Source organism: Myotis yumanensis, unplaced genomic scaffold, assembly GCF_028538775.1.
Source record: "Myotis yumanensis isolate MYYU_CA2020_CCGP unplaced genomic scaffold, mMyoYum1.0.hap1 SCAF_12, whole genome shotgun sequence".
In the NCBI taxonomy this organism is placed as follows: domain Eukaryota; kingdom Metazoa; phylum Chordata; class Mammalia; order Chiroptera; family Vespertilionidae; genus Myotis; species Myotis yumanensis.
Genome location: NW_027223763.1, coordinates 40,890,756 through 40,910,828, shown reverse-complemented (window position 1 = coordinate 40,910,828; position 20,073 = coordinate 40,890,756). Strand labels below are relative to the sequence as shown.

At 35.9% G+C, this 20,073-nt stretch overlaps 1 protein-coding gene across 1 annotated transcript in view; it reads left to right on the top strand.

Moving 5' to 3' along the window:
• The window catches only part of TMC1 (transmembrane channel like 1), a 233,944-nt gene that overhangs the window by 144,854 nt on the left and 69,017 nt on the right, over window positions 1-20,073 (top strand). The window contains exons 4-5 of the mRNA XM_070431495.1: window positions 348-519; window positions 6,221-6,349. Of these exons, the coding sequence (XP_070287596.1) occupies window positions 348-519; window positions 6,221-6,349 (301 nt within the window). The remainder of the gene's footprint in view (window positions 1-347; window positions 520-6,220; window positions 6,350-20,073) is intronic.

Genomic DNA, 20,073 nt, shown 5'->3' with positions numbered 1-20,073 from the left:
AACCTCTAAACTTGGTTTAAAGGTCATAATGTGATATTAAATTCCAAGTCATCTTGTTACCCAAGTAAATGAAGACTGGAATTCTAAAGATTATTAAAATTTGTAGCTCCACATTCACATATTTGAGTAGATGAACCACAAAAGAAATGATAATTTAGGTAAATGTTATGTGTATGGCAGGCTATGAAATATATATAGCATAGTAAGTACATCTTATCGTGATATGGAGAATTGCTGGATTGTGGTGTCAGATGTGTGACAGTATAATTAAAAAATAAGAATACATTTGGTAGCAGGAAAGGACACTTTCTGCTATTGCTCACTGAAGCATTAACTGGTATGTTTAGGTGAAGAGGAAGAGGAGGATGAAGATAAATTACCTCGAAGAGAGAGCATGAGACCTAAGAGGAAACGGACCAGAGATGTTATTAAAGAGGAAGACTTACCACCTGAACCAGAGGATGAAGAAACAAGGAAGGCCAGAGAAAAAGAGAGGAAGAAGAAGTTGAGGAGGGGAGCGTAAGTTAGTTCTGATCTTTAACTGAAATTGTTATTCATTCAAAAGCACCTGATGCTGAAAGACGACCATTCCCTTTAGGCACTCTTTGGCTTTAAAATTGGTAATTAAAACTACTTTTAGAAAGACAGGCTTAATCTGATACTGCCATTTTACTCCATTTAGTTAAATGTATTTTAATATTAAAATAGAATTTATAAATCAATGTATATTAAAAAATGGCCTAAGAGGAATTCCCATATGAGAGATCTAAACTGTCATAGTTATTAACATATAATTAATTTAAATGTTTTAAATAGATCCCACTGATTATATTCATTATTATTGAAGTAGAAAAGTCCTAAACAATGAGCCCCAATCATTTTATTTTATGGAGCAGGAATTGGAAAACTATGGCTAATTCTAGCCCAAGAGCTAACAATGGTTCTTATCATTTTAAAGGGTTATTAATAATAATAAAAAAAGACAAATATGGAACAGAGCTTCATATAGCACTCCAAACCTAAAATATTAACTGTCTGTCCCTTTACAGAAAAAAAAGTGTACGGCCCCCTGTTACAGAGGATTGGGGTGGTCATTTCCTTTTAGTACACTGTTTATTTTTTAGTTCCACCAGGCCAACATTTTACTGAGTGCTGACTTTGTGTAGAATAACATATTAAATGCTGTTTAGGGAAAATCCAAGAAAACAATTTTCTGGTCTTTGCTTTCCAGAAATTTGTAGATAGCACAAAGGTTGGAAAACTGTGTGTGTAAACAAATCTAATCATAGAATCCTAGATTCCTTGGAAAGGGTTTAAGAGAATAGCCAACCCACTCTTGCCAATCCCAGGTGGTAGGACCATGGAATCACTACCAGGTGAGGTGATCTCCTCCCAGACACTCCTAGGACTAAATGATGAGGAACTTTCTAAGATGGACTCTCAAGATGACACACTCTAGTGTTCAGTGATTAGCTATTACTTTCCTCCTATAAGTAATCACAATGAAAAACAACTGCATGAAAATTTTGTCAGGTAGAGAAGCTTAGTATTAATAGAGTGTGGTTCCTTTTAAAATAAAGGAGTAACCTTTCTTTATTATATTTTTATCAATATATGTTTTTAAATTTCCCTCTTTTTTTTCTCCTCCTCTTCTTCCTTCTCTTTCTTTTCTTTCTCCTTCTTCCCAAATTCTTTCTCTTTCTTCTTTCTTTCATAACCCAGATACCACCTACTTTAAAATTTGACTCTGGCATTAAAAAATATGTATTTTTATTGATTTTTAGAGAGAGAAGAAGGGAGAGGGAAACAGAAAGAGAAACATCAATATGAGAGCGGAACATCGATTGGCTGCCTCCTGCACACCCCCTACCAGGGATCGAGCCTACAACTGAGGCATGTGCCCTGACTGAGAATTGAACCAGCAACCTCGTGCTACACGGGACAATGCCCAACCAACAGCCCCACCAGCCAGGATTGGCTGGCATTTTTTGTGTTTTCTTTTAAAATACCTGTATGCTTTGTTCCTTTTAAAAATAAAAGACAACATACTTAACGTTCCATGTCTTAATACTTATTTTTTTAGTAATATTTTATATTAGCAAAGCTTATACATCTGACAGTAGTATTTCACCGAGAAAACATTACCAATACATATGCATGACACAGGTTGTATTCTAGAATTTGCCTTTGCTCTCCACTTATGAGAGGTCATTTTAAAAAAGTGAGTTGGGTGAGAATTTCTCTGCTTTCTAAGTTTGCTTAAGGCACTCATGTCAACTGCTCAACCTCTAGAAATAGGACCATAAGAATCAGCCAGTTCTTGGCCCCTGTTGCTTGAGGGAATCTTGTTCCTTTGACAGTGTCCATCCTTAGCTGGTTCTCAGAAACCCACTCCTGCCTCCCTACCTCCCCACTCCTCCAAGGAGCCAAACTTGGCTAAAATGAACTTTGTCTTCATAGGTTTTTCCAGTTATAATGCTGTTGTAAAAATTTGTGCAACTATTTTGAATAATATCATACATTATTTGGGGTGATCGATAGTTCTGATATCTGTTTAAAGGTCCATTTTCTATTGTTCATTTTGAAGACAATTATCATTTAAAAAAGAAAATGTGTTAGCAAATATATTTTGAGAAAGATTAGTAGGCAAATCAGAGCACATTTATTTAGGTTAATTAATTCATCGTCTTTTAAAATTTAAATGTTCAAGTGAAACACCTTAGGGAATTTCCCTTGTTGTTGACCAAACTTTTGAAACCAACTAAAACCAAGGTTATAATGCTATCTTTGGAGATGGTTAAAAAACACTGCCCTGTTAGACATTTTGGAATATTTCTAATAAGATTACAGGTTAATCCTGACCCAGTTTTAAGTGAATAAGTAATATGTTCATAGCAGTGAGAAATTCAGCATCTTATGCCTCCTTTTCCCTAACATCTGTTGTTTAAAGAAATCAAACTTAAGATAGAAAGCCATGCTTGCATAAATTAGCCCTAAATTTTAGAAGATGAAGCATGTTTGTGCTATATTCTTTTAACATAATTAGCACTTTTTTTGAGTGGTTCCTAGAAAAGCAGTTTCCCTGTAATACTGGTGAATAATATTTTAATTACTGGTGAATAATATTTTAATAATATGTGAAGGTAGCTCATCCAACAGCCCTACCTTATAGCACAGCATGATTCACCTGCAGCCATCAACCATTAACAGCAAAAACTTTAAGAATGTACCAGTCTGGGATCAATTAATGTAGGAATAAATGTCTTTACATACCATACTGGAAGACATTGTTATATTTCAGTAAACTTCAAGCACACGGTTTAATAATGATAACACATCATCCAAAAAAATTCTATATATAAACACATTCAATAAATATTTATCCAGCTCCACTTCTGTGGAAGATAATATGCTCATGTCTTTGGAATACATGGATATGAACATGCAATTGCCTGCATTCTCCAGAAGTTTATAATATAGATAAGGGAGAGGCCACATAGACACAAAGTATTATGGAACAAGACAGTATAAATGTGCCACAGAAGAAGTACAAAGAGGTTAGGAGTGTTAGAGAAGAGAAAACTATTCTCATAGGGATAATCAGAAAAGGGGTTATTGAAAATATTTATTATGATTTTTGAAGGAATCATAGAATTTGGAGAGGTTACACATATTAAGTATGTACTGGGTTTAAAATATCAGTAAAGCATGTAATTAGTGTTATTAGGTTTCTATTAAGTGGTTTCTAAAAATTGGTATTGAAGAAATAAGGTTTAGTTGCATGGTAAATCTATACTAGCATTTTGAATAGATCATTCTTTCGTTCTTTGATGATGCTGGATTAAATCAGGTACTGTTTTGTATGATTCTTAATGGACACTCAGTAATATTAAGCTCTAAAGTACTTAAGTGTAAATATTGTGAATTATTTTGGGAGGGTGGACAAGTTAAAGACTTAAAATATCAAGCAATTGAGTTATTAATCTTAAATCCTTTTTGGTTTTCTAATTGAATACATTCTTGATAGTTTCTTGACACATATATATATTTTCTTTTTGATAGTTTCCATAAAGATTTCAGTAAAACAATTATCTATATAGTTTAGGTTTAGTCTATGTCTACATGGAAATAATATTTTGAGTAATTTTTACTAAAATGTATTTTTCCTCCCGGGACAAACCAACTCACATATTATTCTAATTTGGCAAATTAAAAGGCAAACTGGCTGTAGATGTACTAAAAATATCCTCAGGTATTTATGTCACCATAAGATTTTTGTATAGTAAACATCAAGTAATTACAACAGAAATAACCTAATGGCAATCAGAGTTGCATTTTAGTCTAGTGTCCTTTTATAGTTCCCTTGAGTCAGGATAACTATTCTAAGCAAAAATATCTGAATTGGCCAAAAACCGAACTGTCAACAGGAAGTGCTGTTTGGGAAGGTTAATATGGAATTTTGTTTTAGCAATCATGATATGATTAAATCTATGGGTTAGTGAGAGAGAGAGGAGATTGCAAAGTCACTATATAGGGTGACTTATAAAACTATGGGTATGTCCTTGTGTTTCTCAGCTGGAAGTTTCAGAAACAGCTTTTGCCATATTCCTACTGTGTTTAGTCATAAAACTTAGCGAGCAGCAAAATATGTTTTTGATTAACTCTGAGTGAGATCCCAATGTCTCTGTGAGGGTCTAGTTAGTAGGAAAAAATTTCAATAGTTAATTGAACCGAGAGCACTTAACAGAGGGACTGCTTAATAAATAATAAATAATTGTTAACTAGGTTACTGGAAAAGTGAAAAGAGAGCACTAACATATCATGGTGATAGCAACTTTAGGAAATAGCTACCACCCAAATGCAAGGCTAGAGGAACAATGAAAAGAGATTGAAATTAAAACGGAGAAGCATGGAAAAGGGACCTACAGAGCTATCAACCACTGCAGAGGGGACATGCTCAAGTGATAAAGCTCATCCTGCTAGTGTTGGAAACACTGGCCAACTAGAGTCCCATGCAGCTGTGGGAGCCCTGAAGCTCCTAGAGGGGAGAAGCATTGATAAGGAGGAAGCATCACCTCAGAGGAGCAAACAAAACTAAAGGAAAGACCAAGTTCCTTCTTAGTATCATCCTATTGGCAACCTAGTACTGAGCCAGCTGACAAAGCAGAAATGTGCCCTAGAATCCCAGACCCAGCATTGCAATATTAAGTACAAAAATGTGAGTTTGCCGAAACCGGTTTGGCTCAGTGGATAGAGCGTCGGCCTGCGGACTGAAAGGTCCCAGGTTCAATTCCGGTCAAGGGCATGTACCTGGGTTGCGGGCACATCCCCGGTGGGGGATGTGCAGGAGGCGACTGATCGATGTTTCTCTCTCATCAATGTTTCTGACTCTCTATCTCTCTCCCTTCCTCTCTGTAAAAAAAAATCAATAAAATATATTTTAAAAAAAATAAATGTGAGTTTGAAGAAACAATATTACCAAAAAAATTGATCTCTACAATATGGCATTACATTCCTCCATTTAAAATTATGTTGCTCATGTTTTCATTTCATTTTCTTTGAGTTCTGGACCCTGTTTTAGCAATACAAGGAACACAGAAGAGAAAAGAAATAACTCATTTGCTCAGTAAGAAACTAAATTCCCTTGAAGGCTTCTTCAAAGGACTTACTTCCACAAAATATAATTCAAATTGAATTTTATCAATTAAAGTTTTGAGCTTAATTACAAGGTTAAGTGAGCTTTGAGAAACGAATTTTTTATTTTTTCCCATTTCAATTTTTCTCTCTTTCTCTGGAGTCAAAGCTAACTTAAAAAATTTAAGGGCACTTCAAAGACATCTTCAACTCTTATTTACTATCCTTACTGAAAAATAAAGTTTAAAAATGAAATGTGGAATTGGTAGGGGCAATATATAAGGAACAAAGATGAGAGAAAATATCTGAATGATAGATCTGTAACTATTCTGAGAGTTTGAGTCTGTGGACTATTTATATCAGAACAGCTTAGTTTCAGGCCATCAGAATGTAAATGCTATTCTTTAAAATTATGGGAATTCCAGAAATCCTGAATCTGTGTTCAGGGGCAAGCCCCAATGCTTATGGATATCAGCAGCCACTATGTACAGCCAAGTTGATAAATGACTGAGTTTCTGATCTCATTTTTCTTTAAGTTTGGAAGTCAAGTAAGACATAAATTTATTAAGTTTTTTTCCTTTTAAAGGGATGAAGATGATGAAATTGATGAAGAGGAATTGGAAAGATTGAAGGCAGAGTTAGATGAGCAAAGACAAATGATTGCAAATGTCAAATGCAAGCCTTGGAAAATGGAGAAGAAAATTGAAGTTCTCAAGTAGGATGCCACTTTTCATAATCAGAAATGCTATATTTGATATTGGTTTCCTAAATCCTTTGTGTATTACCTATATTTAACATATAATGCTATATATTACATGTCACATAAATAATACTTATACATATAATACTCAGTGTATGTAATGATCATGGTCATACATACATATATAATATGTCCTATATATGTCATCACTAGAGAGGCTGGGCTAATAACTACAAACTTAAAACTATAAGCAAATTTATTGTTTGGAGTCTTATCATCCCTGTGGTCACCTTTGATCGTTTATTCCATGAACTAAGAGTTTTCTTAGTTTAATACATTCATTACTATCCTTCTGAAAAAGATACATTTGAATTTTACAAGTTTGTGTAGATTGCACACTCTTACTTCTCTACAGAGTACCAGCCTCAAGTGATATTTTAGGTGATAGCTTTCTTTAAAATACAGGGAGGAAGCTAAGCCAATAGCACAGGAAATAAGATTCTAACTTAAGGGCTATGTTAATGACTAGTCCCTGGTTACCTGACAGTGACCCGATTTTACTCTTATATTGAGTACTGATGAGGGGCAAATGTGCTCAGAGACACACAGATTTATAATCTCCTGATATTAAAAGTCAAATGCTTATCCTTTTCTGGAGGATGGAAGTGGATCCCCCCTGCTCTCTTGCCATGGGGGTTGGGAGAGGCGGGGTGTAAAAAAGGGAACGTGTCTGTGATAACAGTCATGTTTGCGTAAAAGTTCCTGCTACAGGTTGCATTTTTCACACAACCATTTTAAAAAATAGTGGTGCATTTCCAAAGCTATCCCTCCATAAGCCTATTAAACTTACAATGTTAAATGTTATTATATATATATAATATATATATATTTTATCCAAATAAATATCCAGGCCTAGTCACTATATATATATAGTGAAAGTGATAGTATTATTGTCCCTGGTGATGAAAAGAGAACGAAGTTACTACCAGGATAACTCACTTCTAGTCTGGGCTCTGAAAAAGCTTGTGTGTTATTTAAGGAAATTGCTTAACCTTCTAGGGCCTCACCTCATATTCAAAATAAGATCGTCTAGATCTACCCTGTGAGGAGGGAACCTAGTCATCATTTATAATGGTGTTTTGTGTTGTGGAGTAAGGTTCTTCAAGTTTCAAATAATGGTTTTCCCAGCACACTTTGCATCACACGATTGTTGCTGGGAACTCCTGCGTGTGCCCATGTACACACCAGCCACGAGAGAAGGCAAAGGCAAGAGGCATTCCTAGTTCCACGGAGCTACAAATGCGTGTGCATGTGCGCTTGTGTGTGTTAAAAGTTTTCATTCACTGAAGTGGCAATGATGCTAAATGATAGGTTTAAAAATATCTTTACTTGGCAAAATAGAAGATTGGCAGCCTTATGTTGACTCTCAAAATATATTTTGAAATATTATTGGCCTTGAAATCCCCAAACCTGAGAACCATAGGTGACTGTAAATAGAGAGTCAAGTCACACAACTGGAAAGCGATAATATTGTGACCTTTCCAAGCCTGGTACGCAATTGTGTAAGAATGCCAAAGCATCTCTTCCCTTCCCACCTGTTGGAGCTCTAGAAATCCATCCCCCGCACCCCCCTCCCATGTGCGGCAGTGGAGCATACATGGGCTTCAGACTTAAGCTTGAATTTCAGATCTTCCACTTAATAGCTATGCAGTTTTAAATGAATTATGTAGTTCTTATGGTTCCTTATGAGATTACATGAATTTTGAGGATTATGGGAATCATCAAGTGAGATAATTCATGTAACACACTTAGCTTGGTGCCAGAACAGAGCATGCATGTACTAGTAGCTGGGAAATACCTTAATCCTAACCCTCCTGTCCATAGCTGGCACTCTAGTCACTGAGCCAAACCAGCCAGGGCGGTAGAAGTCACTTTAAAAAAATATTTATTTGGATAACAAAAATGTTTATTTATTTATTTATTTTAAAATATATATATTTTTAAATTAATTTCAGAGAGGAAGGGAGAAGGAGATAGAGACAGAAACATCAATGATGAGAGAGAATTATTGATTGGCTGCCTCCTGCACATCCCACACTGGGGATCCAGCCCGCAAACCGGGCATGTGCCCTTGGCCAGAATTGAACCTGGGACCCTTCAGTCCACAGGCCAACTCTCTATCCACAGAGCCAAACTGGCTAGGGCCAAAAATGTTTATTTAGCCATGAAACTGACTGCTTTAATTTTGACCCAGTATTTCTGGAAGCTGCCCATTGGCTGACTAGGCCTGGTGATTTATTAATGAAACACACAGTGAAGCCAAGAAAGTTACTTTTAGGATTTCATTTCCTTTCAAACGGGTGCTTGAAACTGTCAGCTAGTCATTAATATAACATTCTTCCTTACTCGACCTCCCTGCGTCCTCCCATTCTTATTTTTTTTTAATTTATCCTCTCTGAGCTTTGTTTTCTTTATATGAAAGAATAATACCTACCTTGAAGGATAGTTGCAAGTGATAAATGAAATTATGATAGTTAATGAATAATAGCTAACATTTATAAAATGATCAGTATGTACCAGGCACCATTCTTAGTGCTTTAGGTCTATTAACTGATTTAATCCTTTCTATAACTCTGAGAAGTACTACTACTGTTATCTCAACTATGGGTCAGGAAAACTCAAGGATGTCAAGGTTAAGAAACTTGTCCAAGGTTACAGCATAAGGCTTGATACCTAGTAGGCACTTGTCAAACAGTAGATAAATTGGATGCCCATGTTACATTTTGATCTACAAAATTCAAATACACTGATTGCCATCCTGATGGGTTTAACTCAGATGTTAGATGACTAGATCTGTCCTGCCTGTAAGAGATGGCCACACTAACCAGGTAGCAGCCACCACAGGTGAAACGCAACACCTGGGTGGAAAATAACAGCTGTACTTATTACTCATCCTGAAACTTAAAACTTTTCACTATATCAGAACATTCTAGGTTGTAGATTAAAAGCCCTCATGACTAAACCTAAATAAGTAACCACTTTATTTTGTTTTAGTAGAATAGAATAGGATTTGGATTGAAAATTAAAGAGACATGGACTCTGATCTAAGCTCTACCTCTAATTTCACCTCTATGAGCCTGGGCTTATTTATTTATAGAATGAAGGGGTTGGACGGTGGCCTAAGGTTTTCAAACAGCTGTCCTCAGAGTTCAAGTGGTTTGATGAAATCCCTTCAACCCAAGGGAGGCGGAGGTAGGAGGGCTGCTCGGCCTCAATGCCAACTTCAAACAGAGGAGACCTACGGTTTCTCTCTTCTACACAATGTACTTCCATATAAAGCATTCATTTGAAATAAAAATGCTTCTGTGCCTAGTCACATAAAAAACAGTTTTTTAAAAAAGCAACACTTAGCTAGATATTTAAAGAAGCTTATTTGGGGGAGGGAGCAGTTCTCACACTTTATGAGTCTACACGTTAGGGTACATTCCAAGTATACTATTGCATGGGACTGGCAGTTGCGTAGAAGCCATTTTATTTTATTTTCTTAATCCTCACCCCCAGGACACCTTGTCTATTGCTTTTCAGAGTGAAAGGAAAGAAGAAGGAGGGCGGGGAGGAGAGAAAGAGAAAAACATCGACCTGAGAGAGATACATTGATCGGTTGCCTCCCTCAAGCGCCTAACCCTAACCCTAACCCTACCAAAAATTCTCCTCCTTTATTTTTGTCATGATTTACTTAATCTTTCTTATCTATACTGCACCATTTTACCATAGTTACCTGGAGATGTCCTATTCTTCACCTTAATTTGGCAGCCTTTTCAGGTGGCCCACAGGCCTCATCTCTTTTGAAGAGTTGTTAAGGAATTTATGATGCTTGCACCAACCGCAAAATCTCAAGCACACAGCCTCGTTAAATCAGCTTGACATTCTGCCCAGATAGTTGGTATAATGATACTGGGAAAACTGATCTAAAAATGCTAATATTGAAAGATACTTCCCAAGAATCTTGGTAATCAATCGTATTCACTACTTTCTACAAACATCTATTCATCCAGAATTCAAATACCCTCAGATTAAAACAAACAGGGGTTTTTCTACAGTATACTGTAAGATAATAATAATTATAATTAAGAAAATATTAGACATAGGAATGTTCTAAAGTTTTTTTCCAGATAGATAAAGTGTAGTTACTATTATCTTAATTTCATTTCATTGTACTTTATTTCCTAGAGTCTTAGCATTCAATGTGTTATATATGGTAACACACACTGCATCAGTTTTTTGGTTGTTTTTTTTTTATTGTTGTTTTTTTTTTGCAGCTTGCTAGGGTACTCTACCCTCTTTTTTTTTTTTTTTTAATTGATTTAAGAGAGAAAGGGAGAGGGAGAGAGAGACAGAAACACCAATGATAAGAGAGAATCATCGATTGGCTACCCTCCAATTTTTGATAGCAATTTACCTTGCACTCTTTAGAATTTCAGCTGTCTATAAATATATTATTCTTGAAGGGTGATTAAACAGAGAAATTCATTAATTATCAGTTAAAATTATTTAGGAAGAAATCCTTTCAAATATATTTGACATAATACAATAACAGTAAAAGAATAGCAAATGTGTATCAATAAGTACAAATTAAGATTAACTTGAGAAATGTTCCCTGGTTGTTTTGGGGGAATGTCATCCAGTTCTTAGATAGGGTACTAATTGTGAAGATAACCCTTTACTTGATTAGGTTTATTTTAAGAGAACAATCAAGGCATTTTTGAGAATGTCTTTCTGTATATGACCAAGGAATGGCAAATGGAATACTATTTTGGGGGGACTTAAATAAGCTTGTTGCTATGGAATAAAAGTGGTTAAGTCTCACTAAAATACATATACTGAAAGTAAGTATTTGGAAGACATTATATTAGAATATCATAAATTATATGAAAGAAAGAAAAGAAAAGAATTTATACATCAAATATAATTTGTCTAAGTTTCCCTTTTGCAGTGCTGAAAATTTAATAAACACTTCTTTTTAAATAGTCATGTTAATTATGCTTTCGCAATGTATATGTATAAGTTTACATATACACATGTATACAAATGTGTATATGTATATACTATTGCACAGACAACTACACATACACACTCAGGTATCTACATAAAGATATGTGACTTCTTGGATGATTAATTTTTATATTTATGTATACACTATTATAGTTCTTTTTGACCAGTGATTGGTCACAGGGATCAGGAAAAGTTAGAAGGGAAGCTATGGGAGCAAAACGTGGAATATTAAGACTGCAAGTCAACACAGCATAGGAGCAGGGTGTGGCTCTGTGGGTGTTGTGTTGCCAAGTGCTGAGGACAGACCTTCAGATCTAAGTTTGTCATGGGGCAGCAATCAAATTTAACGGGTAGTCGGTTATTTTCAGAGCTCACTGAACTGCCATCATTTTAAATTTCTTGCCCACTCATGGATCAAAAGGTAGAACACTCAGTTTTAACAGAAATCTAAGGCTTTTTAGCACTCCTAAATATTACCACACAACATGTGAGAAAATATTTCAGAATACTTAGACATGCACATCAAAGTATAAATATGAACACATAAGTCATGTACAGGAATATTTTACCCAGACTTTTAATGCAGAATGGCTCCTCTCACTCTGAGGCAGCACCCTGTGCATCCTCCTGTTTCACAGTATTCAGATGTGATTAGATGCATTTGATTAAAATGCACATGAACCACCAGAATTAGCACAGTCTGTCTATCAAGCCCTGTAAATGGCCTTGTGAAGAACTGAATGTCAGTGTATCTAAGAATATAAGATTGTATATGTGATTCATGGTGGAAATATCTCCTTTGTTGGGGAAATTCCGGCAAACCGATGCCTAGAATGCCTTTCTCTGCCTACTCAAATTCTACAGCCCTTTAATGTCCAGCTTAATTCTTACCTCATCTACAATATCTTCAATGAGAAGCCTCCCCTATTTATTCCCTTTTCACTTCAAGGCTGCACAGCACTGTTATACAGTGGGGCCTTGACTTACGAGTGTCCCGACTAACGAGTTTTTTGAGATACCAGCTGTCTCTCGCGGATTTTTTGCATTGAGTTGATAGAGTAATTTGAGTAACGAGCTCCTTAACGAGCTCGGTCTCAGAATGAATTAAACTCGTAAGTCAAGGCCCCACGGTATAACAATTTTATGGGCTTATAACTCATTTTTCTTAATAGACTTTAAGCTTTATGAAGGAATCTACATGTTTCTTTTATTTCTTTCAAAGCACTGAACACATTCCTAAGAACATAAAACATACTGAATAAATACATAGAGAGAAAAGATGGTCAACTAAAAGGAGGAATGAAAGTATAATAAAAATGAAACAAATTTGCTTATTGACTGGAATTTTCGATGGGTTCCTCTTACAGCTATGTACAGCAATTTATATTTTCAGTGCTATTTTTATCTATTTCTGAGAATAGTTTTCCCACAGTGTAAGGGGAGTGGGGGTCCTGGGGGTGGGGGGAACACTGCCATTTTGCAAGTCTTCAGTGATGAGAGTAGTTGAGGTAAGTTTTAGATTTAGCTTATCTTAGTCCTCTTGGACTCCTGATCTTAAGATTCATTTGTGACTTTATGGTCACATTCTTCCCAAGTCTCATTTCTGCTAAAAACAAAACAAAACAGTAATGTAGGCTGGAACATATCTAGATGTCTAGGGATATGGCCTAATTGTTCACAGTCCACATAATACCACCCCTGCTTTCAGGTGTTAGTGTGCTAATTGCATGCTGGATTGAGTCATTAAAACAAAGACAAAAATAAAGCAAAAATCTTTACTATAGAGATTAATAAGACTATCTGGAGAGATATTTATAAAGTTACTATAATTCTTTCCTCTGAGAAAGAGTTCATTATGTAACTTTGTTGTACATTACGTCTGCTGACAATCTTAGAATTTTTTGGTGTCCTTCTGTGGCGGAAAATGAGTTTGTGCTGTGACAAATATCTTAAAGTCAGCAAAAGCTTTAGCTCCTCAGGAAATCTGTATGGTCCTCTCTCCCACTCCATTGCTATTATAATACAAAGGAATATATTTTAAATCATAGATTGAATCTTAAATTAACCATGTACAGGGCAGAATTAGAATAAAACTTAGTGAGTTGAAGAGGATCCTAGTGTGCTTTCTTTTTTTAATTAAACCACTGAAGCCCAACTATGTCATTTCACCTTTGATTCATCTAAAATTACTCTGAGATGCTTGACTGATCTCTAGCGTATAACCAAAATTGTGTTGGAATCTTTATTTGACATTTAAGGCAGTCATGAAAATGAGCATTGTTTTATAGCTCCAAGGAGCAAAAAAGCCCTCCTAGGTCTGAAGAATTTCCATGGGTAGTAACTTTGAACTTAATATAAATTTGACCTATCCAAGCATTGTTTTAGTTACTCACCAACACTAACATCTAGCTTTCACACATTCCCATGAGTATCATCAGAGCTAGTAAAAAAAATTGCCTGAAGAACTCTTTGTGCACAGATCATTTTAAAGTTTATTGCTAATAAAAGCTTTAGAAGTCTTGGTTCTCTCTATCTGTCTCTTCTTTCTCTGTATATGATACATGATATATGGTATATGGTATGTGATATGTGCTGTGTGATATGTGATATGTAATATGTAAATATATATGTGTATGTATATATATATATAAATAATCTGTGAAGTGGTGCTATACAAATAGAAGCATACCAAAATAAGCTAGACATATAGACTATTCATAGAGGCAATATAAATGAAGAGGCCAATTTTTGCTTGTTCTTTATTTATTTGTTATTTGTTTTCAGATTGTTTCTGATGTTTTTATTTACCAAGGGCAATTTATCAAGTTAACAAATATATAGAGTACTATTTATAGTGCCCTTACTGTTTGCCATGAACACATTACATACATTATGTTCATTCTTACATGCATGCATTATTTTCTATAAAGTATGAGAAAACCCAGTGGAATAGCTGTTATTATTTCTATTTGATAGAGAAAGCAACTGAGCATCTTAACCATTACAACTATTGCCGCTAGCATACTCTTTATAAAAGCATGTTTTGAACAATCACTTCCCATTTTAGAATGATTTTGAATAATTCTACCAGTCTAACTATGGAATTCTATTGCTAGGCCTATAGTTCTTATTTTAGTTTCTGCACATTAGACTAGTTTTCTCCTCTGCAATTTTCTTTCAATTACCCAATGATATTTTAGGGATATCAGAGTTCTAATTTTTTGTTAACTTAGATGGTCAAATTTTTCAAATGTGCTTATTTTTTTATTATTTTATTTTATTTTTTTTCATATATTTTACAGAGTGGTTCCCCCTGATATTTCAAGTACCCCTTCCTCCCCACAGGCCCATACATAGCTATTACAATATTATTTTTTTTCTTCCATTGACCTCTCCCTGACCACTCCCTCCCCCCTCCCCCCCCCCCAGGACAAACCCCCACCTCCCCAGTGTCTTGTGTCCATTGATTTTGCTACTATGCATGCATACAAGTCCTTCGGTAGATCTCTAACTGCCCTCCTCCCCTGCCTTCTCTCTGAGGTTGGATGGTCTGTTCAGTGTTACCTTGTCTCTGAATCTATTTTTGTTCATCAGTTTATGTTGTTCATTATATCTACATATGAGTGAGATCATGTAATATTTATCTTTTCTCTAACTGGCTTATTTCGCTTAGCACACTGCTCTCCAGTTCCACCCATGCTGTTGCAAATGGTAAAAGTTCCTTCTTTTTTATAGCAGCATAGTATCACATTGTGTAGGTACCACTGTTTTTTTAAACCACTCATCTGCTGATGGGCACTTAGGCTGTTTCAAATCTTAGCTATTGTAAATTGTGCTGCTATGAACATAGGGTGCATATATCCTTTCTGACTGATGTTTCTGATTTCTTGGGATATATCCCTAGAAGTGGGATTGCTGGGTCAAATGGGAATTCCATTTTTAATTTTTTGAGGAAACTCGGTACTGTTCTCCACAGTGGCTGCACCAGTCTGCATTCCCACCAGCAGTGCATGAGGATTCCTTTTTCTTTGCATCCTCTCTAGCACTTGGCATTTGTTGATTTATTGATGATAGCCATTCTGACAGGTGTGAGATGGTACCACATTGTCATTTTGATTTGCATCTCTCGGATGATTTGTGACTTTGAGCATGTTTTCATATGTCTGTTGGCCTTCTGTATGTCCTCTTTCGGAAAGTGTCTATTTAGGCCCTTTGCCCATTTTTTGATTGGGTTGTTTATCTTCCTTTTGTTACATTGTCATTATTTGCAGATGACATGATATTGTATATAGAAAACCCTAAAGACTCCATCAAAAAACTATTAGATTTAATAAATGAATTCAGCAATGTAGCAGGATACAAAATTAACACCCAGAAATCTATGGGTTTTTTAAAAAATATATTTTATTGATTTCTTACAGAGAGGAAGGGAGAGGGATAGAGAGTTAGAAACATCGATGAGAGAGAAACATCGGTCAGCTGCCTCCTGCACACTCCCCACTAGGGATGCGCCCGCAACCAAGGTACATGCCCTTGACCGGAATCGAACCTCAGACCCTTGAGTCTGTAGGCTGACGCTCTATCCACTGAGCCAAACCGGTCAGGGCCTATGGTTTTTTTATACACCAATAATGAACTTACAGAGAGAGAAATATAAAAAAAAATCCCATTTACCATTGCAACAACAAAAAAATCAAGATACCTAGGAATAAACTTAACTAAGGAGGTAAAAGACTTGTATTTGGAAAACTACAGGACATTAGAAAAAGAAATAGAGGAAGACATAAACAAAATGAAGAATATACCATGTTCATGGATTGGTAGAATCAACATCATTAAAATGTCCATACTACCCAAACCAATCTATAGATTCAATGCAATCCCCATTAAAATACAAACGGCATATTTCACAGACCTAGAACAAACTCTCCCAAAATTCATATGGAATAAAAAAGACCCCAAATAGCCACAGAAACCCTGAGAAAGAAGAACAAAGATGAGGAACAATGGAATCAAGACAGTTTCTTCAATAAATGGTGGTGGGAAAATTGGACAGATACATGCAAAAAAATGAAACTTGACCACCAACTTACACCATGCACAAAAATAAACTCAAAATGGATAAAGGACTTAAACATAAGATGGGAAACAATAAAAATCTTAGAGGAAACCACAGGCAGCAAAATATCAGACATATGTTGTAGCAATATCTTTATAGATACAGCTCCTAGGGCAATGGAAATTAGAGAGAAAATAGACAAATGGGACTATATCAAAATAAAAACCTATTAAGCAAAAGAAACCATCAATAAAACAACAAGAAAACCCACTGCATGGGAGAACATACTTGCCAATGTTATCTCTGATAAGGGTTTAATCTCCAAAATTTACAGGGAACTCATACAACTTACCAAATGTGCTTATTAAGAAAAGACTTCTCACCCTAACTGGTTTGGCCCAGTGGATAGAGTGTCAGCCTGCAGACTCAAGGATCCCAGGTTCAATTCCGGTCAAGGGCATGTACCTTGGTTGCAGACACATCCCCAGTAGGGAGTGTGCAGGAGGCAGCTGATCGATGTTTCTCTCTCATTGGTGTTTCTAACTCTCTACCCCTCTTCCTTCCTCTCTGTAAAAAATCAATAAAATATTTTTTTTTTAAAAAGAAAAGACTTCTTATCTCTTTGCTGGGAAGTGTTCAAGAATACAAGTTTTGATTATAGTTGCTTTAAAGATAAGTTTTGAAATGTCTCTCATTTATTCAGTAATAAATCGGTTGCTCAATCATACTATCAAACTGAAAACAAGAGGAAAGAAAAGTCAACTTAATGGAACCAAAACAGGGAACATGTTTCCTGGGATGAGAATGTATTAAAGGCAATTTAGCAAGCCCTAACTCCCCTGGGCAGTCAGGGTTGTATCATGTGTTATGGGTAAATTATCTATTTTGTAAGTTAGGCCAAAGTGTGTTCCTTCACCTAACTGTGAAAGTATTCTTGAAAGCCCATGAAACCTTATTATTCTAATTACCAACAGGAGGGGCTGATAAATGAATTATGAGGCCAGGTATCATTGTCATTAAATAGACCTCACTCAATTATTTATCCCTGGGTCTGGGGTTACAGCTTAGAGAGCTGTGCATATTATACCAGCGCTTGCTTGAGCTCTGAGACCTGGAGACCAGCTTATAGTCTTGGCAGGTGGCTTTTGTTGAGTGTAGTTCAAGGGGATGACACACATTTTTCAGTCAGAAATTTGGGTGGTGTGAAGCCAACAGGTATTCAAAGTTTATCCACAAAAGTCTACTTCAATTTTAGCCATGTGGAAAAATCATTTTCAGTTATCCAGATAAATATAAAATGGTAGGAAAATGGATTAACTATAAGAAAAATATGAAGAAATGTCCTTGCTTTTTAATTTTCAAAGACACTGCTCTTTCTTTTCTTGCATTCTGATGTGTCATGGGCACTTCAGCGTGGTAACTATCAGTCAGTGTTTATCTTTGTTTTGGATAGTTTCTTTTGCATTCTGCTTCTAATAGCACAATGAAAGATGTCCTCTGGTGAAGAAATCTGTTATCAGGGAGGAGGGGTTGGGTAATGCTGGTTTTCTTCATTCTGACATCCTGCCAGCTCACTGCAAAGGTCAGCCGTGGAAACAGTGTAAGGCATGTTCTCTCCTTGAGTCACTGACCACATGCAGTCCAGTGTTCTTTCTTCTAGGCCTTTGAGCAGCGAGAGTGCTTCCTTTCATCCCAAGAGCATCAAATTAGGGGAATCAAGAGTCTGTTCTCGCTAAACACTTACTCTCTACCCACCCATGGCTGCTGACTTTGTTTTAAAGTCATTACCCAGATTCCTGATGAATTGAGACTAGTAGTTATTTTGGCCAGGATGAGCAATGGGGAGCAGGAGGAGGTAGAAGGGCTGTTCAGGGATCCCTTTTGAATTAAATTTGGGGGCAGATCTCTTGGAGAATGGAGGAGGTGTTAGGACATCAAGGAAGAGAAGAAATTCATACCTGAGATTGTGTGAAGTAGAGTGAAGTCCAGACTTTTGTATTGAGGGCAGTGTGGGGTAGTCATTAGGAAATATGAAACTATGCCTAACATCAGGACAACTTGGCAATTGGAGACAGTCAATAAAATCTCATTTAGATTGTTCAAAGGAAAATTATGTTCATAATAAATGACAAAAACCTATAACTGCCATGTAATTAAGTTTCTATATTGTTAAATGAATTTGTAAGTAAATTTCTGGTGATTTTAATTTGATTATAACCCTGACTTTCCTCTTTCTCTCTTAAATCATGATAGTTGTTTCTGTATCATAATCATCAGCTCACAATTAAAAATCTTATCAGAAATATAGAGTAGAATAGCTATTTCTTTATAGTTCTGAATGTTTAGAGCAGTCTAGTTTTCTAACCAGCCACTCATCTAGTAAGTAATAGAATTCTAATAGACCAAACTAAGTATCTTTTCAATTATCTGCTAAGTATCTAGAATAGTGAATACACCCATAAAATAGGGACTTGACATTTGAAAAGCAAATTTTACTAAGAAGAATTTTTGATTTGCTACTTATGTGTTTATTATAATAGAGAATGGTGTGATAATTCCTATGTATAACTGGTTTTATGAATTTAAAAATTCTTGATGCCAAGTAATTGAATTATAGTCAATTCTGCTATATAACATGGTGTATGAATTCCTAAAAATCACTACAATGTGCAAAATCGGGCAATGAAAACTATAGTGTTTATAGGAAAAATGGGAAGAGGGGTACAATACTCAGAAATGTCTTCAGTGACACACAGAAAGATAGATGTAAAATGACAGCAACATTTTACACATGCTAAATGGTTAAGAAATACATAAATTCTACAATAAATGTGGCAGCTTACTTTGAAAAAGACCTGCAGTTTGCTGTGGAAGTGCTTTAGCAGGGTTGCAATTTGTGTTACTGTAAAGTGTGGAAGGAGGGTCAGTGTAGCACCAGCTGTGAATGGATGTGGTTTTGCTAAATTAGATGGTACAGTCAGGGAGCTGGTAGATGAGGTGTGTGCATTTTGTTTATTCTTACACTGCTAGGTTTAGCTGGATGCAATTTTTGGCATTCTCTCAGTGGGGGTTTTTTTTTTTTTTTGGTAGATAAAATCACATATAAGCAAACAAAATGTTGTGTTACGCTCAAATTGTTCCATAATCTATCAATCATACTGGAACAAATTTGCAGTTTCAAAACAAACATTACTGTAGGATTGACTGTGTAATAAACCCTTCAAAACGTTCACTTCTGGGATCTTACCTTATTCTTGCCACCATCCTGGAAAGCAGGGAGGGAAGCAGTTGCCTGATTTTTATCTGTTTGTTGGGGAATTCTGACCTGTTAGAGGCCACACAGTAACTAAAGGGACCTGTGCCAGAACTTGCTCAGGGCTCTGTGAGTCTTGGGCAAGTGTGCTTTCTTGTGAGAAGCAGGACTGATGAATGTGTGCACAGAAAGCATCAAAAATGTGGCCAAGGTGACAGAGACAAATCTCAGAGGCTGAGTTAGAATCGCTACCTGATTTTGAGTTGAGATCAGTTCACCATTTTATAAATGTCTGCTAGGTGCCACACTCCTGTCTTATCATCTCTATGATAGATAGGTAATGCTTAAATGTGATGTGTTTTCTTGATTGCATAA